This window comes from Prionailurus viverrinus, unplaced genomic scaffold (assembly GCF_022837055.1).
Source record: "Prionailurus viverrinus isolate Anna unplaced genomic scaffold, UM_Priviv_1.0 scaffold_39, whole genome shotgun sequence".
Taxonomy (NCBI): Eukaryota; Metazoa; Chordata; class Mammalia; order Carnivora; family Felidae; genus Prionailurus; species Prionailurus viverrinus.
This window is the reverse complement of record NW_025927607.1, coordinates 4,972,249-4,999,532: the sequence shown is the minus strand read 5'-3', so window position 1 is coordinate 4,999,532 and position 27,284 is coordinate 4,972,249. Positions and strand designations below refer to the sequence as shown.

The following is a 27,284-nucleotide window of genomic DNA, read 5'->3' as shown; positions in this document are numbered from 1 at the left end:
TCGTGATTAATTCCCATTTTTACCGGAAGTTCATGATGGCCAGAAAGCGAAAACATACCCAACCTCAGACCTCCACAGCCCCAGGAGGCCCCAGGGCAACAGCAACTAGCAGGCCAGGGCCGCGGAAGCAGTGTGCCCGGGCCTGGCCCCTGGCCTCACCGACCTTTGATGCAGAAGACCAGACACATCACAGCAAACCACCGAGACGAAAAACTAATGGCTGACCTCTGACAACGGTCTTGCCAATGCACAGACCTTCCAGAAAATGGAGGAACGATGCCTTCCAGGGTGGAGACCATCCCTGTCACTCTGGCTCAAAGGTGACCCTGGTGACCCGGGACGGACCCCACACAGAGCTCATCACCTCTGCCGGGGGCTCACGCCACATGGGGGACAGGACCACCCACGTCACCTCCCACGGCTGCAGCCGGTCTCCGGAGTGGGCAGAACTGCTCGCCCACCGGCCTACCCGGCACGTGCAGCAGGAGGCCGTCTCCCAACCTGCAGAGGGCTGGAGGGCGTCTGCACAGAGGCTCAGCAGCACAGCCGGGAGGGACCCGCCCCCAGCCAGCCCTGCAGGCCCACTTCGACCAGGACAGCAAGACCAGAACAGGACCAAGGCCCCTCCCATGTCTCCCACTGGCCCCAGCGGGCCCCGTCAGGCCTGGGCAGGTAGTGTCTTGTAGGGGTTCAGGATGCCCTTGGGGTCCAAGAGGGCCTTGAGCTGCTGCATGAGCCGCAGGGCCTCGGGCGGCTTGCTGTAGCCGAGGACACCCCTCTTCTTGAAGCCCAGGCCGTGCTCTGCGCTGACGCTGCCCCGCTGCTCGGCCGTCCACTCGTACACATAGGGCTCCAGGGCGCCCAGCACCGAAGGGCTGAAGGCCTCTGACGTCACGTTGAGGTGCAGGTTCCCATCCCCTGCAAGGACAGGGGCTCTGGGTCAGGCAGGGCAGGCTGAGACCCCTTCCTCGGTACCCCCAGTCCTGCCCCTGCCCTCACGCCCGCTTCCTGCCCTTACGCCACTGGCCGCTGACCTGCAGTGACAGAAGTGGCCTGCTGGTGACCGCTCCTGTCTTCTGGGAGGTCTCTCTGAGTCCTCCCCTCTGTCCTCGTGGCCCTCTCTGAGGGCTCCCAGCCAAGAGTCACTGACCACCTGTCCAACTGGTGAGAGCACCCATGGCGGTCCCCAGACCCACCTCTCCCATGGTGCCAGGAAAGCCCCATCCCCGCCCAGCCAACGCCCGCCACAAAGTCCTGGCTCCCAGCTTCCCCCTCAGGTCTGCTGGGGCCCAGCACTCTCTGGCCTCACTGAGACATCCAGATGCGCCCTGGCTCTGCCTCTGCCCACACGCACCCCCGTCAGGGGTCCCAAAGCAACGACGAGACACAGGATTAACCCGAGACAATGGGGGCAGGAGAGGGGGCTGCAGTCTGGCCGGAGGAGAGCCTGGTGCGCCCACCTCCGTGGGGCTGAGGGGAGGAAAGGGACAACACAGAGCAGCCGCCAGCGCCCAGAGGCAGGAGGGAGGCGGACTTGCCCGCCATGAGGCCCTCACCCAGGAGGTAAACGTTCATTTGCTGGTGTGACTGCCATGCAAAGCCAGCATGGGAGCTACCGCAGATGCGCAGAACAGGAGGCCCCCGTCCCAGACTCGGAGGTCAGGAAGGTGGAAAGGGCCGAGCAGAGCAGACGGTGCGTGGGGCCCAGGGAGGGTTGCCGCCCACCCTGAGACACAGGGAGCCGGGGCGCCAGCAGGAGGGGCCCCTAGAGGCTAGAGCAGCAAACCCCAGGCAGCACAGGGGGCACAGGGGGCGGGGCTGCCGATGACCCAGAGCTTCTCACGCCCCACCTCCCTCCCTCCGGGTCTGTCAGGGGTAGGGAGCAGAGCAGGTACCCTCTCCCACCAAAGTGGTCCCACGGACGCACTCAGGGCAAAGGCACCAGAGCCCCACCAGGGAGCTGCCCGGGAAAGCCGGTCCATGCACACTGCCCGGGTATGCTCAGCCACAGCCAGAATTCACACCACCTCAGTGCTCCCGCGGACCTTGAGCTAAGAACGCGAAGATTAAAGAGGTTCCAGCTCGGGGACCTGGGTCCCCACCCCCACTCCTTCTCCCTGCACAAGGAAGTCACCCAAATAATTCCCACAAAGCCCTAAATACAGGAGCCCACAACAAAAATGACCTGCACACAAGGAAGCAACCACCATGAGCAGGAGCCAGCAGAGAACAAGGCACAGACTTCTGACACTGTAACTTCCAGAAACTGAACACAAACGTGTCATATGTTAAGAGTAAGAGATAAAAAAGCATAAAGAGATAAAAAGTAAGAGATAAAGAGTATAAAACACTGACCAGGCGAAGTTCTTAAATATCTAAGTCAATTTTCTAGAAACAGAAACTACGAATCACTGAAACATAACAGTCAATGAACGGCTTCAAGGCACACGACTCACGGCAAGAGGTTAATGAGAACGTGAATCAAACATGGGAGCTTGATGCAGCACCGGTCAGAGATGGGGACAGCAGGGGACACGGGGGGACACGGGGGAGACAGGGCCGGGAGATTGGGGGACATGGGGAAGTCAGAGCCGGGAACAGCAGGAGAGACACGGGGACCACAGGCTGCAGCCCGGGGACACCGGGGGACATGGGGGGGGGACACAGAGGAGTCAGAGCCAGGAGACCGGGGGACACAGGGAGTCAGATGTGAAGAGAGAAGGGGAGTGCAATTTCTAAAACCAGAGCCCAAAAGACTGCAGGCAGGACGTGCAAACGTTCACCCAGACAGACCAATGACCCCAAAGCACCCCAAAGACAAAGGGAAAGAGAATACAACAGACTCCCTTTGTGGGGGGAGGGCAGCATTCTCACGGGGAGCTGACTTTGCAACAACACGCGAGTCACAGATGGCAGGACGCCTTCACCCTGCAGACAGGACGGAGCCGTCAACCAGACGCGGGTGTGTGAGTCCACTGGAAAAGACCTTCACAACAAAATCAATACGTTGTCAGGCAAATACAATCTGTGATGTTCTGTCACCTACTGCCCCACACTAGTGGACTGAGATTCGGGGAGAGGCTGTGACACAAGACTGAAGAAGGACCGCAGGCCGGCTGAGCCCGGACAAACACGGAGCACACGAGATAACATCATCTCTTTTCTCAGAAAAGAAAACTGAAATAGATCCCAAGAAACTGTGCGTGAACCAGAAGAGGACAATGACAATGAAAGTCACGGGTCTCAAGGTCCTTGCACCGTGTCAGTCGGGGATCTCGGAGAAGCAGAGCTGACAGGGTGTGGGCCCACATACAGATGGGGAGCAAGGTCTGAAGGGAGGGGGTCACACAACTGAGGGGCCTGGCGGGGCGGGCCAGCAGGCAGCTTGGGTCCAAAGGCGGTGTGGAGGCAGAAGTCCCTCCTCCTCTGGGGACCTCAGTCTCTCCAAGGCCCTCAACTGATTAGATGGGGCCCAGCCACATTACGGAGAGTAATCTGCTCTGCTTACTGCTGATTTAAATATTAACATTATCCAAAAAACACCTTCACGGTGACATTGGGGCTGGTGTTTGGCCGCAGCCTAGCCACATCGACACAGAATTAACCACTCCATCGTGTTTAGAAGGAGGAGAATGATGACACTGATCAACTTCAAACTCCGATAAGCTAAGGATGCACGTGGCATCTGAGGCTGGTACAGAGAACAGACACACACACACGATTCCCTAATTTATAAATGGGACAGGTTCAAACGAGGAAACAGAGTAGGCAAGAGAAGGCAGTAAGTTAGAGAAGAGAAACGCAGGACGGGAGGCCCACAGTAAGAGTGGGAGTCCCGGAGCCCAGCGGCTCCAGCAACGTGAGTGACGGCAGCAGAAGGGCCACTCTGAGCCGAAGAAATCTGAGAACGAGCAGATCCAAGAAAAGCTCTCTGCCCTCCCCGTCTGCTGAGAAAAAGACACACACAGGCCAGGGTGTCGCTCCCGCCCCCGGAAAGGAGAGCCAAGCCCCGGGCGGCCGTGGGCCCTGACCGGCCAGCCGGACCGCAGGGGTCTGCGCGGCGAGCCCACCGTCCCTCCAGTGCCTGGTGTGCACACCCACGTCCCCGCACTTTGCCGTCAGAAGCCCAAAGTCGCCTGCCTTGCCTGGGACCTCTCTAAAGACGCAGTATCCTTTGTCACGATGCTGCATAAGCCCCGGTTCTAACCGCCTGAGCCACTCACCACTGAGCCTCCCTGGCGTAGGCCCGATGCAAAGCCAGTGAACCTGCATGGTCTAACGTTCAGGCCCAGCCCAAGAACCTAGGAGGGCAGAGGGGACAGCTACGCTTTCTCTCCCCTCCATGGAGTAAACAACATGCTCGAGTTTAAAAGCAACGAACGTTTATTTGTGTGTCTCGTGTCAGAAAGTGGTCCAGGTTCATTCTTCTGCATGACGCTGTCCAGTTTTCCCGGCACCACTTGCTGAAGAGACTGTCTTCATTTCACTGGATAACTCTTTCCTGCTTTGTCAAAGATTAGTTGGCCACACATCTGTGGGTCCAATTCTGGGTTCTCTATTCTGTTCCATTGATCTATGTGTCTGTTTTTGTGCCAGTACCATACCGTCTTGATGATTACAACTTCGTAGTAGGGACTAAAGTCTAGATGAGACCTATCAAAACCCTAGAGGAGAAAACAGGCAACAACCTGTTTGACCTCTGCCGCAGCAATTTCTTACTCAACATGTCTCCAGAGGCAACGGAAACAAAAGCAAACATGATCTATTGGGACCTCACCAAGATAAAAAGCTTCTGCACAGCAAAGGAAACAATCAACAAAACTAAAAGGCCACCGATGAAATGGGAAAAGATATTTGTAAATGACATATCAGATAAAGGGTAGGTATCCAAAATCTATAAAGAACTTATCAAACTCCACACCCGAAAAACAAATAATCCAGTGAAGAAATGGGCAGAAGACCTGAATAGACACTTCTCCAAAGAAGACATCCAGATGGCCAACAGACACATAAAAAGATGTTCAACACCACTCATCATCAGGGAAATACAAATCAAAGCCACACTGAGATACCACCTCACACCAGTCAGGGTGGCTAAAATTAACAACTCGGGCAAAACAGATGTTGGCAAGGATGCAGAGAAAGAGGATCTCTTTTGCATTGTTGGTGGAAATGCAAGCTGGTGCAGCCACTCTGGAAAACAGTATGGAGGTTCCTCCAAAAATTAAAACTAGATCTACCCTATGACCCAGCAATAGCACTGCTAGGAATTTACCCAAGGGATACAGGAGTGCTGATGCATAGGGGCACTTGTACCCCAATGTTTATAGCAGCACTCTCAACAATAGCCAAATTATGGAAAGTGCCTAAATGTCCATCAAGTGATGAATGGATAAAGAAATTGTGGTTTATATATACAATGGAATACTACTTGGCAATGAGAAAGAATGAAATCTGGCCATTTGCAGCAACGTGGATGGAACTGGAAGATATCATGCTAAGTGAAATAAGTCAGTCAGAGAAGGACAGACATCGTACGTTTTCACTCATATGTGGATCTTGAGAAACTGAACAGAAGACCATGGGGGAGGGGAAGGGAAAAAAATAGATACAGAGAGGGAGGGAGGCGAAACATAAGAGACTCTAAAATACAGAGAACAAACTGAAAGTGGATGGGGGGTGGGGGAGAGGGGAGGGTGGGTGATGGGCATTGAGGAGGCACCTCTTGGGATGAGCACTGGGTGTTGTATGTAAGCAATGAACCATGAGAATCAACCCCCAAAACCAAGAGCACCCTGTAAACACTGTATATTACCCAACTTGACAATAAGTTATATTAAAAAATAAATAGTAAAATAAACAAAAATTTTAAAAATAAAATAAAAAATAAAAATAAACCCACAAGGTTTTCAGCATTGAAAAACAAAATAATAATAATAATAATAAACAAAATAAAATAAAATAAAACAACAAGTGGCAAACCGTGTAACAAAGAAGCCCCAACTCCTTGTCATCTACTAGACACGTCTAAGCCATAAGGATGGAAAACGGTCGAAAGTCCTGGGAAGAAACACATCGTGTCAGGAAAACAACTAAATGCAAGGAAGCCTGTGTCACTGCACAGTATCAGTCAAGGCAGGCTCCCAGGACAGAGCGATTCCGGGGCCCAAAGAGCCCACCTACCAGGTGACAAAAGAGCCCACCTACCAGAATGACCGATGTGACCTCCCTCCATCTTCACCACTCACAGAGTGACAGAGCCTGCGGCCGCTGTGAGGCTTTCTAACCCCCGCTCAGTACGCAGCACCCAGGCACGACCCAGCGCTCACACAGCAGGTCTGTGTGCACAAACACTGGCCCCCTGACCACGGAGAACACGCTCTCCACGAGGACTCGGGAAATGTCAGGAAACCGGGCCACTACCCGAGGGGCACACACGGTGTGACCAGGCTCGCAGGCTTCTATGCAACAAACAACAAGTCAGAAATTTTAACAACAGCTAGAAAACTCTTGTACGTTTGGGAATTTACAAACACATTTCTGCCTAACTGATGGGTCAGAGAAAAGAGAACGGGAATCAGAAAGTACGAGGGAGGCTGGCCAGCGTCCACAGAGGAGGCTCTCAGAGCTGAGTGGGGCCGGCCTCACCCTCTGCCCTGTCCACTCCCCGGAGCCTGGGGCGGAGGTCAGGACGGCAGGCAGCCCAGAAACCAAAGGGCAGGAGAGGGCGAGGAGGGCCGGCGGGCAGCAGCGGAGCCAGGAGCCCAGATGCCCAGCAGGCGGCACAAAGCGCCCAACTCTGGCTCCCTGGCGCACCCTCCTGGCCAAGCACACAGACGCCGGGGCTCCTGGGCCGGCGTGAGCAGGTGCTGGCCTCACGGACCCTCAGACATCACGTGGAGTCTGACAGGACCACACACAGAGACACTACTTAAGACAGTCACCCCTGGGGTCCGCGAGACTGGTGTGCAGAGAGAAACCTAAATACTTATGCTAGAAAAGAAAAAAGGCTGAAAATCAGGCAGAGTACTTGACTTACAGTCAGAAGAGCCGCTGGGCAGGCTCAGTGGAGAAGGGAAGGAGGGAATAAAGGTAACAACAGAAAAAAAGAGAAAACGAGGTGCAGCGGAAAGGATCAAAGGAGGACGCGGTAGGACCGACAAGCGTGAGAAACAAGAGGGAGGAGGCAAAGAGGAAACCCCATCGGGACGGAAACCGGGGACACCCGCGAGGGCCGACCCGACAGAGGAGCAGGAGCGGGATCAACAACTTTGTGCCAACACGGCCGAGATTTACAAGAAACGGACAAACTCCCAGAAAGCAAACTTGGCAAGAGCACTCAGCCAGGACGGCCCCACGGCTGGTAAGGACACGGGTCCGTGCTCAGCCCCCCGCCGCCTAAAACACAATACGCCTCCGGCCCTGAAACTTCGCTGTCAGCTCCCAGGGGACAGTCAAGGAGGCGGTAACGCCAACCACTCAGACCCCGCTGGGCCCAGAGGGAGAGGCCAACGCCCAGCTCGGACACAGCGAAGGGACCTTACAGGATGGCCAGGCCTGGAAGGCCACCGGAAGAACCCCGTGCAGAACAGAGGCACGTGGACCACGCAGGGCGCAGAGGGCCGGGCCGAGCCGGGCTCACCCGCGGGTCACAGCCCCCCTGCAGGAGAGGGTCTAGGGTGCACCACCCCACGACCACAGGAAAACATGCCCGGGTTGCATCCGCAGACACAGAAGCAGTTTTCCACAAATTCAACACCCCCCATCGACTCACAGAGTGGGGGCCCGACTCCACCTCTGGCCGTGACGCCATCTCCGTCGGCAGCAGGAGCCGCTGTCAGTGCCCCTCGAGGAGCGGGCTCTGGCCCGGGGGCTCCAGCTGCACGTCCTTGCCCCCGGCCCTAGGTGAAGATGCCCTCCGTGCCCGTCCCCCAGCCCCCCTTTGGGAGCCCACCGCGCAGACAGGGCTTCCTCCAGGCTTCCTCCCTGAACGCTAGGTGTGCGAGCCCCGTGCCTTTGCCCGCCAGCGTTCCCGTTCAGTGGTCTGACAAACCAGAGAGTGGTCCGAGTTAGCAGCACCCCCTCCTGTGGTTTACACATCTGCGTCCTGATGAAGAAATGGTCCCCACTGCGAGGTCATCATGCTCTCGGGTCCTCTCCTTCACGAGGGAGAGTCTGAGCCACGCAGACAGCGCCACGGGGGTGTGGGTGGTGGCTGCCCCCAGCCCCTGGCCATTCTCACCATCCTCAACGCTGGACAACCTACCCCCCGCCCCGCGCACTCTGGGGCCACCAGCCGGCACCACGTGCCCTGCCTCCGAACCACAAACCAGGTCCTTTCCAAAATACCCAAAGATCCATGAAGACAATTAGGGTTCTCCCAGGTCCCAGGTTCCCCCGTCACTGCTGACCCCGGCGCAGCTCACCCAGGTGGCCGTAGCCCACCACGTGCTTGGCCCGCGGGCCGAGGCGCGCGCGCAGGTCAGTCACAAGGTCGTAGAGCCTCTCGGTGGGCAGGGAGAGGTCGTACTTGTACACGTAGCCATCCCGGCTCAGCGCCTCCGAGATCCTCTCCCTGAGGGCCCACAGCGCCTAGGATGGACAGAAAACAGGCAGAGTCAAGGGCTGCCGCGAAGGGTGTCTATGCTGATGGCAGTCAAAACGCTGGGGCCTGGGGGGACTGGGACAGTCATGAGGGAGCTTTCCGGGTGACGGAAGCGTTCTTGTGGTGATAGGCACAGGGATTTGATCCAAGAGCCAGTACCAGATGGGGCCCCAGAACGTGGCCATGGCTCGCTCAAGGACACTGCAGGTGACAGGGTGGGAGCTGGTTGGGGCTACCGGCAGGCAAGGAGCCAAGTGAAGGCAGGGTTGGGACAGGGAAGACCCTGCAGACGGAGGGGACAGGGCCACAGGGATATGCGGGCTGTGGGGGACCCATCACATCACTGCCCTTCCAGATAAATCCATCCACGGGTCACTGCCTAGGCTTGCTGACCTGTCACCAGGGACACCTGAAGTCCTCACGATGGAGCAGAGGACAGACAGCGCCGAGCAGAGGACAGACAGCGCCAAGCAGGCCATCGCTCGGATGCAGGGTGGTCGCTGTCCTGCCCCCCACATGTCCCCCGGATCCAGGAAGCGTCATGGCAAAATTTCTACAAGTAAGGACTCGTGCCATGGCTTTTTCACATGATCACAGTGCCAGGACCGCCCCCAAAGGAAGAACAACAACCCCTCACTCCCGTGGACCCCTCGCCACCAGACAGTGTCCCGGCCTCCCCAATTCTGTCATCGGCGTTAGGGGTCACTCCGAGGTCACTCTGCCTCCGACCCTCAGCAGCTCCCACCACCACCTGCCTCACACGCACAGAACCCGGCAATGACTCCACACAGCCCGCTATGCTGCTGGACCGCGAGCTGGAGCACTGCAGGGCAGTCCGGCTGCCCACGGGCTCCTCCATTCACACCCACCACACCCTTCCGTGGCCACAGACCTGCCCTCCCCCCCGCCGCCGCCTGCCCACCCTGCCCACCCTGCCCACCCCGCTTCGGGGCCCTGGAGGACGGCTCCTGCCTCTGTCCTATCTTTGCTCAAATGCCCCTGTGTGGATGTCCCCCCCACCCCCCCCGTGTCGTGCCCTGCCCACCCGGCACTGCCCAGCTCCTCCATTTGAGAACACAGCTGTGAAGCCAGCAGTCCAGACGGGGCAGGGACCGGTGTGGGCACACGTGGCAGCCCCGTGGCCGCTGCCCCCACAGGACAAGCGGCGGTGACCCCACCCCAGCGGCCGGCTCTCGGGACTCGCTCTGAGCAGAAGCAGGGAGCACTGACTTTCCCGCTGTCCTCCCGCTGCTCAAGCCTCGGTCGGCGGAGCAGAAATGCCCGCGTGTGCAGGACAGGGTGGGAGCCTCTGTTCTCAAGGCCCCCGGGCCCTGCACTCCCACCACGGACGGACACTGCATTCAGGAAGAAGTAAGGGCGTGGAAACACCGGAAAAGAAATAGCTATGCCTGTCGGCAGGCAGAGAACAGCACTGAGCCGATCCGGAGACTGAAGGATTGGCCCACGTTTCCTGCGCTGGCGCTGGCTGCGTGACACTGCGGGGGAAGCACAGGACGCCCCTGCCTGGGTCTCCCTCAGTGATGACATCACCCAGTGGAGACGATGGGGCCATAGAGGCGGGAAGACGGTCAAGTGCCCTGAGACCCTTCGTCAGGAGAGGGGCTGAGGCACTGACAAGGTCTGACCCCTTTGCTAAACATACAAATAACTGAAGAGAAAGGTTCAGCGATAAGGCGGAGAAAGGAACCCACTGAGCAGACCATAAGGGCCAGCCTGAGACCCGCCCCACTCACCCGCACGGCCTCTGCCCCCGCCCCTGGGCAGCCCCAGCCCTCCCACCACCCGGCTCCCGCGGCTGCTCCCACACAGCGCCCCAGGGACCACGGAGCACAAACTGGGGAGGACGGCACACAGCACCCCAGTCCCGCAGTGACGGTAACGGTGACGATGGCTCCCACAGCCGTGGCTTCCTTCTCCCTCCTTTGGCCTCAGAGCCGAATGATCTCTGGTGGCAACGTCAATGCCCTCTCCTAGGAAAATGTAGCCCTTGAGACTGGCTCAGTTCCAGGCACACCTTCCCATGTCCCCCGGCAGCTCTTTCTGCCTTTTTTTTTTTAATGTTTATTTATTTTTGTGAGACAGAGAGAGAGAGAAGGTGTAGGGGAGGGGCAGAGAGAGAGGGCGACACAGAGTCTGAAGCAGGCTCCAGGCTCCGAGCTGTCAGCACAGAACCCAACGCGGGGCTCGAACTCACGAACCAGGAGATGGTGCCCTGAGCCGAAGTCAGACTTTCAACCCGACTGAGCCACCCAGGTGCCCCAGCTTTCTGCTTTTGTTTAAGATACTGATGATAGGGACACCTGAGTGGCTCAGTCTGCTGAGTGTCCAACTTCAGCTCAGGTCATGATCTCACGATTCACGAGTTCAAGCCCCACATCGGCCTCGCTGCTGTCAGCACAGAGCCTGCTTCAGATCCTCTGTCCTCCTCTCTCTGTCCCTCCTCCACTTGTGCTCTTTCAAAAATAAATAAAACATTTAAAAAATAAAATAAAATAACACAGAATACGACTGATAAAGACAAAGACCCAAAAGTGTGCTTCCAGAGAGCGAGGGACACCTGCCCACATCCGGACAGCGCACACCCTGAGCCGGACACACGGCACCGTGCAGACGTCCTGCACCAGTTCAGCACGACAGAAGCAGGGAGGGGCCAGCGGCACACGCACCTTGACTTTCATGTGGTCTGTGGCCACGGTCCCATCCGTCACCAGGCCGGAGCTCAGCACCTGCTCCAGGAAGTCATTCAGCTTCTCAGCATCATGGCCTGCTCTGGAGCCTGAGGTCTCGATCAGAACATAGAAAGGACTCTCTGGAAGGCACAGAAAGCAGGATGAGCAGAGGCGAGGCCGGCAGACAGACAGTCAGGATGGGCCTGGGCTGAGCATCTCCGACAGCCCTGTGGGGCCATCGGGCAGGCAGCTCACACAGCAGGAAGCCTCTGCTCAGTTTAGAAATAGGTCCTTCGGGGTGCCTGGGGGGCAAGTCGGGTAAGTGTCCCACTTCAGTTTGGGTCACGATCTCACAGCTCATGGGTTCGAGCCCCACATCAGGATCTGTGCTGACAGCTCAGGACCTGGAGCTGCTTGGGATTCTGTGCCTCCCTCTCTCTCTGCCCCTCCCCTGCTTGCACTCTCTCCCTCTCTCAAAAAAATAAACATTAAAAAAATTATTAAAAAATAAATAAAAACAGGTCTTTCATGGGGCGCCTGGGGGGGCTCAGTCAAGGAGCACGTGACTCTGGATCGTGGGGTTGAGCTCAATCCACGCTGGGTGTAGAGATCACTAAAAACAATAAACTTCTGGGGTGCCTGGGTGGCGCAGTCGGTTAAGCGTCCGACTTCAGCCAGGTCACGATCTCGCGGTCCGTGAGTTCAAGCCCCGTGTCAGGCTCTGGGCTGATGGCTCAGAGCCTGGAGCCTGTTTCCGATTCTGTGTGTCTCTCTCTGCCCCTCCCCAGTTCATGCTCTGTCTCGCTCTGTCCCAAAAATAAATAAACGTTGAAAAAAAAATATTTTAAAAAAAAACAATAAACTTGTAAAAATAATCATAAAATAAAATAAACAAAAAACAGGTCTTTCACTGGAAGAGAGACCACGCTCCCCAGAAACACATGAACTACCACATGACACCATGAAACCCTCAGCACTGGCGCCTGGATGGGGCCCCTCTTACAAAACCACACACGGTGGGGAGACCCCCATGCCCATGTGGCCCACTGTGCCCGCAATGCTCAGCAGTTCGTGCAAAAAATGCACACTAGGGGCACTTGGGTAGGGGGCTCAGTGGAGCCTTAATTTCAACTCAGGTCATGTTCCCAGAGTCATGGGGTCAAGCCCCACATCAGGTTCCACACTCCGCACGGAGCCTGGTTGAGATTCTCTCTCTCCCTCTCCCTCTGCCCCTCTTCCCTGTATATACACACCCATGATCTCTCTCTCTCAAAAAAGAAAAACGCATACCTTTTACCCAAGATATCTTTTTTGAAGTTTAAAAAAAGGTACGTTAGTAACTATAAGAAAACGTTAAGCTTGTTTTTTCAAGGCTACTGTAAGTTTATCTTTACACCTGTTGAAATCACAAATAAACTCACTGAACCGCCTTTTCTTTCAGTACTACATTGTCCCTTCCAGGAAAACACGACAAGTTGGTCCTACTGTAAACAGAACAGTGTTTTCCAGAAAGTGGCTTTTTCCACGCTGAAATGCACATTCTGCTCTTAAATTTCTCACACGTCATAGAAAACACGGAGAGCTTTTACATTTCTATTGGCTCCTTTTCCAATTACAAAAGTAAAACATGATTATGAAAGGAGTCTTAGGGGCCCCTCGGTGGCTCAGTCGGTTGAGCGTCCAACTCTGGCTCAGGTCATGATCTCAAGGTTCATGGGTTTAAGCCCTGCATCAGGCTCTGCGCTAACAACATGGGGCTTGCTTGGGATTCTCTCCCTGCTTCCTGGCCCCTCCATGCGTGCCCTCTCTCTCTCTCAAAATTAAATCGTTAATTGATGAACTTTTAAAATTTAGAGCATAAAGATCTTTCCATATTTATGACTATTCTGAACTAAGTTGTGTCCCCCAAATTCCCACAGTGAAGCCCTAACCCACCCCCAACATGACTATATTTAGAGACGGGGCCTTTTGGGAGGTAATTAAAGCTAACTTAGGTCATAAGAGTGGGGCCCTGACCCCACAGGGCTGGTGCCCTCGTAAGAAGAGGGAGGGGCACCAGGAACCCCACCACCACCACCACCACCACCAGGAAAGGCCACGTGAGCACAGAGCTCCGGGCCGCCTGCAAGCCAGGACGAGGGCCCTCGCCAGAACCAGCCCTGCGGCCTTGCAGTGCCACCATCTGTTAGGGCAGATCTCAGAGGTGAAAATACCAGGATCTACAGGTTCCGAGGCACAGACACTTTCTGCAACGTGATATCGGCGTCCTGTGTGCTGGTCTGGAATGAACCGGCTGGGATCTGTCACGGACAGATACTCCTCTGAGTCGAAGAGAAGTGTTTCTGACGAGTGCACCTGGGTTCTCAAAGGCCCCGGCGCTCTGGCACAACAGGCAGCACCGACGGGACCCGCACTGGGGGCTCATTTAAAACGCGCATAAAGGAATTCTGCACTCAGCCAGTTGTGGCGACGCCAGGGCCACGAACACACCGACCTGTCCAGGTTCCTGCCACACCTTCCCAGGTTGTGGGCAGGACTGATGGCCTGCGAGCCTCCCCTGCGACCCAGGGCCCGGAGGGGGTGCCGCCCACCAGCTGGGATCAGTACCTTGCACCGGGCTGGCGAGGCGAAGGTGACGCGTGACCAGCCACATGCACTCGGCATCCATGAACTCGTACGCGGACAGGATCTCACCCAGCAGCCCCTTGCAGGTGCTGAAGGTCTGCAGGACCTCAGAGAAGCCCGGACAACCTGCAAAGGGTCAGAGCCTCAGGCCCCAGAGCCCACGGCCCCCGACACCCACCCCGTCCCCCCTTACCGTGGCCGCGCCGACCCCAACCCCAGGGGAGGGCGCTGGGCGAGCTGGGCAGCCTCGGGAAGGTGGTGGGAAGCAGAGGGGCCGAGACGTAATGAGAACGCAGGGCTAGTGGTTGGGAACGGCTTCGTTGTAGCTCTCTTCCCACAACCAGCACTCGGCTTTCCGTGGGGAATTCATCTGGGGCTTCAAGACACAGCCAGGCCCAGCACAGGCCCGGGTAGCTCACCCGCCGGCGGCTGGAGGCGACCCTGCGACAGGAGGGGTGGGATGCACGCGGCCTTTCAGAGGTGAGGCAGGGAGAGTCTGCGGGGGGCGGGGAAGTATGTCCTGCACAGCGCGAGGCTGGCAGGTGCCTGCTCTGCACACATCCAAGGAGCACATGGAGGTGCCACGGCGGGGACGACAGGGCACGTGGGGGTTCGGCAGCACATGGAGCACCGCGACGGGAGCGCTCATAAATGGAGATCAGACGGGAAGAGACTGCCCAGACGTGACAGGATTGTGAAAGGGTGGAAAACACGGCAGAGCGAGAGCACACACTGGAAAGTTGTGTCATGGGTTCAGTGACAGCCCTGAGGGACAGGAAGACAGGAATCTTCTAGAACTGGTGAGACATCAAGCCACAGGTGCAGGAAGCTCACGAGACCTACACACAACGCGCCCCAAATCACAGAAGACCAAAGACAAAAAGAAGACCTTTAAAGTGACCACAGAACAGAGCGCCAGAGTCCCCGGAAGCCACAGTGGCGGAGGGCAGCAGGCCTCCCCGTGACCACCAGCACGAGCCACAGGCCACGCAGTGATGCTCGACAGGAGGAACAAAAACAAACCCAACGTGCTTGTGGACCAGTGACAGTGTCGTCACGGGGGGGGGGGGGGGACGAAGTCACTGCAGACACAGCGGGGGACAGAGGACGCGTCACGAGGAGTGTGTCCCAGGTGGAAGGCCCGACGTAGGAGGCATGCTGCGAGCCGACGGGGACGAGCAGCGACAGGGCAGGCGGTGCGTCCCCACAGGCGTGACTGATTCCGCCACAGTAATGAACACACAAGAAATGACACGATCTCCCCCAGCATCTTCCAGCATAAGCTACTTAAACAGCGGACCAAACAGATGGAAGAGACGAGCAAAGCCCCAGTTGTGTTACAGAATAAAGTGTGTTCTGCACCAAGACAGGACAGGGTCCGCTCCAGACCTTGCTCTGGGAACCAAGAAGGCCAGGTCCTGACCCCTCTGGGAACAGAGAGCGAAGCTGGGAGAGGCAGGAGCGGCCTCCCGAAGGGCCCCCACCCCTGCACCAAGGGCAGGGCAGCCGGAGGAGGTGCGGCTCTGAGCCGGCGGCCGGCCCACCTACCGAGGAAAGCCACGCTCACAGCCCTGGGCTTGGGCGGACACAAGATGGACACGGCCGTGATGACCCCCAGCGTGCCCTCGGACCCGATGAAGAGCTGCTTCAGATCGTAGCCCGTGTTGTCCTTCCGCAGGGTGCTCAGGCAGTTCAGGACCGTGCCATCCGCGAGAACCTAATGGGCGAAAGAAGCAGGCTCAGCCCTCGGTCCCAGCAGGTGCCCCTCCCCTCCCACCACAATGCTCGGTGGGGCCGGGGGGGGGGGGGGGGTGGGTTGCTGCAGCCCAGCACTACCTCAGAAAGCAGAGCCAGGCACGGGCCCCACCACACCCCGGAGTGTTCGGGAACGCGGGGCCCAGCGTTACTTAATCAGGCTGAAGGAAAGACTCATTCCCCCAAAGCCAGCAGACCCCCGAGGGAGGCAGAGAAGGGGGCGCAGCCAGGTGCAGCTGAGGTGGCATCGGGCCCACCCCCCCCCCCCCCCGTGTCTCGACCTCACCCTGCACCACCCCAGCTGTCCCTGCAACCTGCAGAGCGGCCCAGCAGCCCAGCCAGGACGGAGCTCCCGCGGACCTCACAGGGGAGCACAGTCCGTGCTGGGAGACGGCCAGGAGGGCCGGGGGGACACAGGACGGCGGACGGCGCCCCCCAGCTCACCGCTTCCAGGCCTAGGACGGTCCCATGAAGTGAGCCGTAGCGCAGAAACCGCAGGCCGCCTGCATTGGTGGCCACATTTCCCCCGATGTGGCAGCTGCCCTTGGCCCCCAGGTCCAGGGGCATGATGAAGCCCCTCTCCTCCACGTGACGGCTGAGATCCTCCAGGACACAGCCCGCCTGGCACACCAGGGTCCCTGCCAGGCGGGAGGAGGTAACTCGGGGTGGGGGGGGGCTCCCGGCCCCGCAGGAGCAAGGACTCATGGCGGGGGGGGGGGGGGGCCCACAGGGGTCAGCCACCCGGGAGCCGTCCCCCCACAGAATCCAGGCAAGGAAAAGGTGTATGTCCCCCCAAACCAGAGAAGAAAACCCTCATGTATGCTCACCCTCGTGTGGGAGGGACAAGAGAGAGCAGTGCTCTCAGGAGGGGGTCCCTGGCTGGCAGGGGACCCCCACCAGGGACATGTGACGAACCTGACGACAGTTTGTGCTTTGGGTGCTGCCGGCAGGGAGCAGGACAGGTGCTGTGCCCAGGGCCCCCACCACAGATGAGTCCTGCTGGACAGACAAGCCACCGGGCCACTGGGGCCGCTGGGCGGGAAGGGTCTGCACGCTGGCTTGTGCCTCAGACGGGGCACCGCATCCACAAGGGCAGACAGGGCCATCTTGGCCAGAAAAATGCCAGGGTCACAGGGACTCACAGCCCTCCCCTTCACCACGAACCCCCAGCACAGGCCCCCGAGTGACCAGCTGAATGATTCCCCAGGGCACACACACACCCAGAGGGCCAGGTGCACAGAGCGGGGGCCCCCGGGGCCCCGCCGCAGGCCAGCAATCAAGGCACCCCGGGCAGGGTAGGCTTACCGGACATGTCGTGGAAGCTGATGACCTGGTTCATCAGGGCGGTGGACAAGATGACCTCATCGAAGACGGGCACGCTGCCCCCCACCATGCCTGTGTTTCCCCCCTGCGGGTTCACGGCCAGGTTCCTCTCGTGACAGTGCCTGAGACATGCACAGGGGGCATCAGGGCCCCCCGTCACGCACAGCGTCATCCCTGCAGGACAGCACGCAGGCCAACACCCGGCTGTGAGGCCACTAAACCTTGCTTCCGTACCCTCTCTTGTTGGCCGCGGCCCAGATGGGGGAGCCTCCTGGGTCCCCACGTGGGACGAGTCTGAGGAGGCCCGTGTCTGTCACAGACTGCACGGAGCCTGAGGCTGGCACTTTCCCAGATGCCAGACAGGGTGGCATGCGAGGGCGCCCCTCTTCGAACAAAGCGCCAGTGCCAGCTGCACCCCTGCTGCTCCCCAAGAGCCACTCAGTTCCCAGCCCCCGGGCTCCTTCCCCCCCACCCCACCACGCTCCACACACGTCCACGTCACTGTGGCACTTCATCCACGGCCAGGCTCCAACTCCGCAAAGGCCTAAGCAAGCGGAGGGCCCACAAGGGTGTGGCTTTGCAGGAGCGCACCTGCCCGCGGGAGGCAGTCCGCGCACGCACATCACGTGGGCCGCCCTGGCAGGTGGAGAGCCCCCCGCGGTGGGCTGACGGTGAGTGTGCGTGGGCCCACGTGCACTCACGGAGGCCATTCCGAAGCCGCAGTTACGTGAGTGTAAAGGTGCACGGCCCCGCTGCATGCTCTCTGGCAGCTCCGGGAGGCCAGTGAGCTGCAGAGAACTGTGAGGTGCACCCCCTCACGCACTGGACGTGGCGTGGAAGAGTCCGCGCTGGGGGCACGACGCGAAGTGAGTCAGACGCAGGAAGGCAAACACTGTATGATCTCACATGTGGAACCCAGAAAACCAAACGAACAGAAACAGGCCCACGGAGGACAGAAGGCTGCCAGCTGGGGGGGCGCAGATGCAGAGGCACAAGGTCACGGTTATAACGTACATCGGTCCCGGGAAGGAGGCACCCACGGGAAGTCAGGAACGCTGCAGGGACCTTATGGGGACCACACGTAGTCACGAGACCACCTGCTAACGGGTAAAACTATCAAACCACGGTGTCATCCCCCACAGGCCAACAGGACACTGCACGTCAATTACACTCCAACCTCAAAAACCGGCGTGGGAGAATAATTAGCATCTAGAAACAGGTGCGGACACGGCCAAACGGGGCAGAGGGAGAAGGCGTCACATCACAGATACAACGCAGTAACAGTCAGAAACCACACCAGGGCAGATGAAACAGAATGTCATCAGCGGTTACTTCTGGAGGGAAAACACTGGTTGCTTTTGCAATATTTTCCTTTATGGTTGTCTATGTTTTCCAACTGTTCTAGAACAGACATGACGGTTTACTGACATAAAGCCATCAAAGAACACCGTTTGCACGGCAAGGCCAATCCGCCGCCTGATGTCCGCAACCGCGCCCCCCCCACCCCCCCGCCCCAGTCAGCTCCAGTCCGCGGGTGAGGCCCCTGCCCGGGGCGGGCTCCATACCTGAGGATGTGGGACACCTCCTCTGTCGTCCGCGGCCTCAGCAGCAGCACACTGCTCCCTGCAACGCCAAGGAGCACGTCACACACGGAGGGCAGTGTCAGTGTACCCTCCGAGCGACACTCCTCTGGGGGGGTGACCCGCAGGGGCACCGTTACCAACAAGCCCACAGACCTCAAGAACGAGAGCGGGGTGTCAAAAATGGGTCCCATCTCAGCCCGCAGGGGGGTGGGGGAGACCCCAGCATCCACGTCCAGGCCCGGACCCAGGGCAAGGGGCGCCCGCCAGGCTCGTGATTCCCTAACTGTAACTCTCTTGTGTGGAGACACTTGAGACTCCAAGTCTCCCATCGCTGCCCACACCTCCACCGCCAGTGCGAGCTCGGGGACGGTCTGCCACAAGAGGCTCAGTCTATCCCTCGTCCATCCCTCCACCTGCCATTATTAGCTGACTTTCCACCCACAGAGGGGCTGCCCTTCCCTCTCACATACTTATTCGATCATATCCGTGGGGCCTCGTGGGCTCTTACTGGATGCACCAGCTTACACACCAGCCCTCTGCTGCCATGACTGGTCTGACGCCCAGATGTGGCGGCAGGAGCCCCTCCAGACCAGCCCATCGGTGTTCCTGACCACTGCCTCCCCCAGATGGTCAAGCTCCTCTCTGCCCCTTTGGCTTTGTTAAAAGTACGGAAGTAGGCGAGGGGGCTTCAGAAAGGCAGGAGGCACGCTTCACACGGGATCCTCCCATCAGTGACTTTTCACGGAGCCTCACCATCTGGCTGTAGTTTTTACCTTACTCCTTTTTTTTTTAGGAAGGAGTAAGTTTTTTGGGTTTTGTTTGTTTCTTTTGTTTTCTTGAGGGAACTCAGGCACACATAGGGGAGAGGGGCAGAGGGGGAGAGAATCCCAAGCAGGCTCCTCATTCGGCATGGAGCCAGACGAGGGGCTCAGTCCCACAACCCTGGGATCACGACCTGAGCCGAAGTCAAGAGGACGCTCAACTGACGGAGCCACCCAGGAGCCCCAGGAAAAAGTAAGTTCTGAATATTTATTATCCTTGTATTATTTTATTTTATTTTATTTTATTTTATTTATATTTTATTTTATTTATATTTTATTTTATTATTTTATTTATTTTATTTTATTTTATTTTATTTTATTTTATTTTATTTTATTTTATTTTATTTTATTTTATTATTTTATTTTAATGTTTTATTTTTGAGAGAGGGGCTGACAGAGCTCGAGCAAGGGAGGGGCAGAGAGAGAGGGAGACACAGAATCCAAAGCAGGCTCCAGGCTCCGAGCTGTCAGCACAGAGCCCGACGTGGGGCTCGAACTAACAAGCCGTGAGATCATGACCCAAGCCGAAGTCAGATGCTCAACCGACTGAGCCCCCCAGGCACCCTTTATTATCCTTGTTTTAAACGTAATTTAATTATATATCTATGTAACTTAATTTTTAGTAATGGCTGTGTTTTACAACTGGTCTGCAACAAAATTCTATGAGTTTTTTTTAAGTAGGCCTCATGCCTAGTGTGGAGCAAACACAGGGCATGACCTCTCAACCCTGAGATGAGGACCTGAGCTGAGATCAAGAGTTGGATGCTTAACCGACTGAGCCACCCAGATGCCCCTCTAACAACTGTTTGATAACTGGCTGTCCAGAGCCAGGACAGGCCAGCTCCGGCACACCACTGCCCCAAGGCTCCAGGAGACCCTGGGATTGCGGGACCACCTGATGACACAGGCCAGAGGGAGGCAGCCATGGAGATGCTGCTGGCTTATTTCCGCGTTTTCTCTTGGAACGTGTGGGAGGAACCCAGGAAGGCATCTTCAGGCAGACTGCCACCAAGGTTCACTTAAATTCAGCTGTGTCCCCGTCTCCTCTCTTCCTCATCTGTGTGGAGACTCACGGGTTGAGGGCTTCACTGAGAGGCACAGAAAGGGGGAAAGCAGGAAAGGCTTTGCTGCAGAGGGAACAGAGCCAAAGCTCTGGAGGCGATAGGACAGGGAGGAGTAGAGGCTGAAACCCTCGGCCCTTCTGGCCATCCGCTCTCATCCTTGGGCTGGAGGAAGCAGAGTGGGCGGGGAACAGACACCTTTCCTTGGTCCAACCAGCATAACTAGTAGTAGGCTCAGGCAGAGCTCCCCTACCCGCCGGGCTGCCACTGTCCCCCTCCAGGGAGTTTGTGACTCAACACTCCACCCCCACCCCGGGGAGAAGAGTGCCCTGAGCAGGGGTGGCGGGCAGAGCCAGGATCCGAAAGGGGATCAGGGTGATGGAGGAAACACAGGATTACCAAATCATCCAAATAAGTGCCCATCAGGGCAGAAGAGAGGGTGTTTCCCCATGTGGGCCCCTCTGCCCGTGCCGGCAACGGGAGGGGGTAGCAAGCTTCCCCAGAGCCTTCCACCTGGGCCCTCCGTGCCATCAGCACCTCCCAGACGCTGTCCTCAGCTTCCTTCACACTCCGCTCAGGGAGGATTCTTTTCTGTTCTAATTCTTTCATTCTTTTTTCTATTTTCTGTTTCTCTAGCAGCTCATTGTTGTGAGTTACCTCCTTGAATTGGAGAAGACACATGGTTCCTACACCTTCATAACATGCTAGTCTCATCCACCAAGGCCGTGAGCTCTGTATCTGTAAGATGCGTGTGCTTTTTCGCTCCGTTTAGCTGTTCAGCCTGCACGTCTGCAAGTCCCTCCGTCCGTTGAGAGCCACAACCGGCTGAGCTCAGCGAAGGCCCTCGTCGACGCCAGATCCGTGGGGCTGCCGTCTTGGCATCCTCTGTGCCGGGGTCACGTCCGGGATTCTGAAAGCCCCTTCTCATTCGGTTGTCATCAAACAAACCATGTCTGCCCCCCAGCCCTGATCCTTTGGGACAGCACAGTCCAGGGACCCTGGTCACCCGTGAAGACCCTGCAGGCTTCAGTCACCTACTGCAGGGATCCCAACGGTGTCTGTGTGCCCACCCTGTGTGTCGGGGCCTGCTGAGGGCACGGAGAATGAAAACAGGCAAGATGTCCCGCTCTCAGGACATTTACCTCCTAACGGGAGAGGAAATGCTCTAATATGTCAACAGCAGGCACCCACAGAGAGAACAGAAAATCATCAAAGACACGGCTGGGGACATGGCCCAGGACTGCAGGAAAGGGTGTCTGAGTGGAAGAGGCCCCAGAACTGCCCAAGCCAACAAAAGCCGCACACGGGTCAGGGCAGCACAGCATCCAGCCCGCCGTCTGCCAGCAGCGCCCTCACCCAGCGGAGAGCCACGGTCGGCCCAAGTTCTCGCTGGGGCAGCCGTTTCCTGCGGCTTCTGAGCCTTCCTGCCACCTTCTCCTTCCACCATCCCGACTCCCCGGCAGAAGCTGGCTCCTCTCCCGCACTCTGGATGCCACCGGGCTTGCGGGACGGAAGGCACCCGCCTGACCCACGGCCCCTCCCGGGTGTGGGAGACCGCCCTCCGCGAACGCACGTCACCCACCACAGCAGACAGACCCCAGGGCTCCCAACTGCCCCACAACAGACATGGCCCCAAGGGCTCCCAGCTGGCCATCAGCAAACCCGGGACTCTTCTTTCCACACGCACACCTGGCACCCGAGCCCATCTCTCCTGACGGCCCCTCGAAGACTCACGCTGTCCTCCGGGCTTCCCTGACTGGGCCGTGGAAGCCTGTGCCCCACGCGGCAGCCACGGTCAGGCCACGGGCCCCTCTCTTCCTAGGGCCTCCTAGTAGCTCCCCATCGGCTCGGGGGAGAAGCCAGGACCCACACGGCCCTAGAGGTCTCGACAACTTAGCCCCTTGCTCTCTGACCTCCCCTCCCCTCCCCAACCCACTGCAGCTGCACACAGATCTCACGACCCCACAAACACGCCAAGCGTGGCCTTGCCGAGGGCTTTGCACTGGCAATTCCGGCCCCGGAACACCCTTGCAGGTGGCTTCCCGAAGCCCCGAGAAAACCGCCTGTGCTGGCCTCCCGGGCCCTCACGGCCACCTGGCGTGCAGCCCACCCCATTCGTGCCCCTGTCCCTCAGGTCAGCCTCCTGTACGTCTTCACATTTGGGACCCCCAGACCCGCACTCGGTGAGGCGCTCACTAAATCTCTGGGGTTCACCTCTGAGCAAGTGACCTAATGTTTGGGCGAGATATTTAATGACAGCTTCCATTTCAAATAAAGACTATGCTTTAAAAAATTATGAAGCTCTGGGGTGCCGGGGTGGTTCAGTCAGTTAAGTGTCCAGCTCTTGATTTCAGCTCAGATCATGATCTCACCGTCACGGATTCGAGCCCTGCATTGGGCTCTGCACTGACACCGTGGAACCTGCTTGGGACTCTCTCTCTCTCCCTCTCCCCCCGACCCCTCCCCTGCGTGCATGCTCTCTCTCACAATAAATAAACCTTTAAAAAAGAATCACGAAGCCCTAATCAGCATTTACTGGCTGTATCTTCTACACAACTCCAAGATTAAAATGTTAAAGTGTAGTTTAGTTTAGAGCTGCTTTCTCCCCCAAAGAAAGCCACGTCAAGGGCTATTTCGAGAAAAATTCAACAAACTATTTCAGCGGACACCCACCGTGTGGACGCTCGGAGGTGGGCTGGCTGCAGTGCCAGCCTCCCGGGTCAGGGTCTCAGCAGCGGGGGGTCCCCCACGCAGGCACACACCATGTGCAGCCTTGCAGACGGACAGGCCGTCCAGCGTGAGGCCCCTAGGAAGGGCCTCCAGGGGACAGCCCGCCCTTGCCCAGGTTGGGGAGGCACATGGTCTCCATCCCAGGCACCGCTTCCACCCGCTCTGGAGGTCCGGAAGGAAGACACCCCAAGCCTCGAGCACCAAGCACACTGGGTTCTTACCTCCAAGGTGGGAGCCCATCCCCCGTTTACGGGCAGTGGAGCTCAGGTCCATCTGGCCAAGGGCCAGCCAGGCAGCGGTGCCAAGCCAGGACGGGGGCCCGGCCCAGCTGAGCCCGGGGTGGACAGCACTCTGTCCTGCTTCCAGGAGCAGTGCACGTGAGCCTGCAGACCCTGTGCGGGTGAGGGGCTCTCGGTGGGGCCACGTCAGCCCTGTGGGGTCCCCACTTAGCAGGCAGGGTGGGGCTGGGAGCCCTGCCACTCTCAGGCGCTTGGCCCGTAAAGAACAGGCCAAGGACTTCTTGTGTCTCCGGCCTCCTCACAGGAGCCGCCTACGTTGCCTGAGCCCACACCCTAATCCCACTCGCTCAAGACCACGCACCAGTTCAAGACGCACAGCATTTCCCAGCTGCTGTGGACCCTCCTCAGAGTTCTTCCCACCAATAGCACAGCCCTTGCAGGGGTTAAGTCCAGGTCCAGCCTGCAGACAGGGCTGCCCAGCCCATCCAGGCATTACTTATTTAAATACATTACTTCGGTATATAGCAACCCAGGCCTTCCTAAAGAAGGAAGAAAGATACACAACCTAACCTTACGCCTTAAAGAGCTGGAAAAAGAGCAGCAAATAAAACCCCAAACCAGCAGAAGACAGGAAATAATAAAGGTTAGGGCAGAAATCAATGCTATCTAAACCCCCCAAACAAACAAACAAACAAACAAACAAAAAAACCCAGAAGAACAGATCAATGAAACCAGAAGCTGGTTCTTTGAAAGAATTAACAAAATTGATAAATCACTAGCCAGTTTGATCAAAAAGGGAAAGGACCCAAATACATAAAATCAAGAATGAAAGAGGAGAGATCAAACCAACACAGCAGAAATCAATACATTACTTCATAGGGCACCTGGGGGGCTCAGTCACTTGGGTGTCAGACTTCAGCTCAGGTCGTGATCTCACGGTTCGTGAGTTTGAGCCCCAAGATAGGCTCTGTGCTGACAGCTCAGAGCCTAGAGCCTGCTTCGGATTCTGTGTCTCCCTTTCTCTCTGCCCCGTCCCTACTCATGCTGTGTGTGTGTGTGTGTGTGTGTGTGTGTGTGTGTGTCTCAAAAATAAACGAACATTTGAAAAAATAAAAAACTATAAACAAATACATTACTTCATTGTAAACTGGTTGTCTCCTAGGTCTCTTCAATACTACAGCAAGGACGTCGTGATGGGTTTTGATCATTGTCTGAGTAGACGGGTTACGTTACCGCTGAAAACATTTCAGGAGAGAAGAGACTTACAAATTCTTTCTCGTGGGAAGGGTGTGCTGGGTCTGGACGGACGAGAACCACCAAGCAGGTGCCCAGGCGTGTGCTGGTGCGGACAGGTGTGGTGAGAGGAGGGAGGCAGGGGTGGCCAAACAGCAGCCCCACACCTTGTCCCAGCAACATGCCAGGGGCAGAGTGTCCACGTCCTGTCCCTCAGAACCTGTGCACCTGACCTCATCTGGATAAGGGTGTTTGCACACATAATTAGACCAAGGATCTAGAGACGAAATCATCCTGGATTTGGGGGGATGACAGGGGTCCTTACAAGAGAAGCAGAGGGAGACCTGAGACACAGACACACACGGGGAGAAGCCACGTGAGGATGGAGCCGGAGACCCACGGAAGCCGTCACAACCCAGGGACGCCCGGGGCCACCAGGAGCTGGACAAGGCAGAAAGGAGCCTGCGCCAGGGCCTCTGGAGGGAGCACGGCCCTGCCCACGCCTTGATCAGACAGACTACATCCTGTTGTAAACCGCCCAGTGTGTGGCTGTTAGGGCAGCTGCAGGGACCGGCACACCCCCCTCAGAGCAGCCAGGGGACACTGCTTTTATTCACAGATGTCACATACCACCAATAAACCTCTATGAATTTTGTTCTCAGAACACTTTAAAACCACAATACAGCTTTTCTTCAGTGTAAGAAAGGCTACGTGGGGGCACCTGCGTGTCTTAGGTGGTTAAGGGTCCGACTTCAGCTCACGTCATGATCTCACGGTTTGCGGGTTCAAGCCCCGCGTCGGGCTCTGTGCTGACAGCTCGGAGCCTGGAGCCTGCTTCGGATTCTGTGTCCCCCTCTCTCTCTGCCCCTTCCCCTGTTCGTGCTCGGTCTCTCTCTCTCTCTCAAAAAGTAAAAAAAAATTAAAAAAATTAAAAAAAAAGAAGGTATATGTGACAGTCACCCCGTGGTCCTCTACCCGGAGCTCAGTGCTATCGTCTCCCCTCTCACTGCTAGCGCACACCGCCGTCCCCCTGAGGGACACCGTGTGCACAGACCCTCACTCACCTCGGACGGTTCGAAGCCAGTCCACATTTGAAGCCTCCAGCACCTCTGGGTCTGTGATGACCCTGCCGGGGACGATGCGTTCAAAGGCTGCCAGGTCTTCCCCAGACACCACGGAGAATGGCAGCCGCCTCACAGGGTAGCGCTCCCGGGTCAGCATCACCTCCGGGGCCCGGGGGGACGTGGAAAAGCCACTTCTGTAGACCCGGGGGCTGGTGGCCGTGGCTCCCCACGGGCTGCCCAGCCTGGGGATCCTGGACGCCCCTGCCCATGTCCTGTACTGCACAGAGGCTCCCAGAGTGCTCGCCGCCTGCCGCCAGAAGCGCCCCCCAGGCTGCACCAGATGGGGTGCCATCGCCCTTGCCCTACAAAAGCAAGGGATGGGACCTGTGACTCTGAAACACTAGGACCTGGGAAGAGGCAAGCACCTGCCCGGAGAGGAGCCGGAGGCGTCCAAGTCCGGGCCAGGCCCAGGAACAGACCTGCTGTCCAGGGGGTCGGCGGTCCGAGAGCAGGGGCGCTGCCCTCGATCCTGACCCGGGCTGTTTTCCTGCAGGACCCCCCTCTCGGGATTCCCTGAGCTGCACACCTGGCTGGGAGCCAGCTGCGCCACCCTGACAGTCTGACATTTGCCGTCACAAAGCTGTCTTTTGGCCCCCTCGCCCTTCAGGACTAAACCAGGACTGAAGACACGAAAAGCCACTGAGTACAACTGACAATGGTTGGAATGGTACGTTTTATGTCGTACGTGTACGTTACCAAGTGTAAAAAGTGTAGCAAAGGAAAGGGCGGGGTAGGGAAGCTTCTCCGGCTGCCCGCCGAGCTGCAGGCGACTTTCGACGTGTACAGGGAGCCCCCAGACCTACCCAGGCGAGGGGACAGGGGACGGGGACGCGCCCCTCTTCTGGAGCTCAGACAACCTGAACCGGCGCGCGTGCCAGCGCTGCCCGCGGGGTTCACCAGCGCAGTGCGACCTGGGGAAGATGAGCGCGCCTCTCCGAGCCTCCCCGCCGCACACGCGCCACCGCCAAGGGCCGAAGAACGAGCGCGCGGGCTAGAGCCGCGGCCGGGAGTCGGGCCCGCGCACCCACGTGACGGCACGTAACCCGGCGGGCTCGCACTCGAGAACGGCCTCGGCGCGCGACGCCCCCAGCCCGCCGCCCCGACTCGCGGCCCTTCAGCCACAGACCCCCGGCGGCCGCGCGCACGCACTCACGTCCACGTCCCCGTCCCGCCGGTGCCGCCACCGCCGCCGCAGGCCTTGCGCCGCCAGAGCCACGGCCGACTGAGCCTGCGCACCGGCGTCCCTCCGATCCCGCCCTGGGCCCCGCCCCCGCGTCTTCTAGGCCCCGCCTCCCGCGAGAAGGGCGCCCTCCAAGCCCTGCCCCCAGGCCTGCGGTGCACCGGGGTGCGTGCCCGGGTCCTCTGCGCATCGCGGGCAGAAGGCTTTGAACCGCGTTCGGCACGCCTTGCAGGGCTCCCCCCACACCCTCCCACCCCTTCCCAAGGCCAGGTCTTACCGCGGCCCGCCCTGACTGTCCCTTCTCTCTTCCTACTG

The 27,284-nt window shown here is 58.0% G+C and overlaps 1 protein-coding gene across 7 annotated transcripts; it reads right to left on the bottom strand.

Moving 5' to 3' along the window:
* On the bottom strand, positions 1–27,041 carry D2HGDH (D-2-hydroxyglutarate dehydrogenase). 7 transcript variants are annotated; one of them, XM_047846394.1, is made up of 11 exons: positions 26,943–27,041; positions 25,730–26,091; positions 18,564–18,621; positions 16,981–17,120; positions 16,120–16,313; positions 15,469–15,637; positions 13,903–14,046; positions 13,509–13,595; positions 11,293–11,435; positions 8,427–8,592; positions 1–918 (listed from the first exon to the last, which is right to left on the bottom strand). In XM_047846394.1, exons 2-11 carry the CDS (start codon positions 26,079–26,081, stop codon positions 659–661), a joined length of 1,713 nt encoding a protein of 570 aa, XP_047702350.1. In that variant the 5' UTR covers positions 26,082–26,091; positions 26,943–27,041; the 3' UTR covers positions 1–658. The 7 variants fall into 7 exon arrangements, 6 of the variants coding, with proteins under 6 accessions (XP_047702350.1, XP_047702355.1, XP_047702349.1 ...); XM_047846399.1 differs by having other exon boundaries at positions 16,981–17,172; positions 25,730–25,791; positions 26,943–27,007; XM_047846393.1 differs by lacking the exon at positions 26,943–27,041 and adding an exon at positions 26,593–26,909.
* Positions 27,042–27,284: the final 243 nt, after the last annotated feature.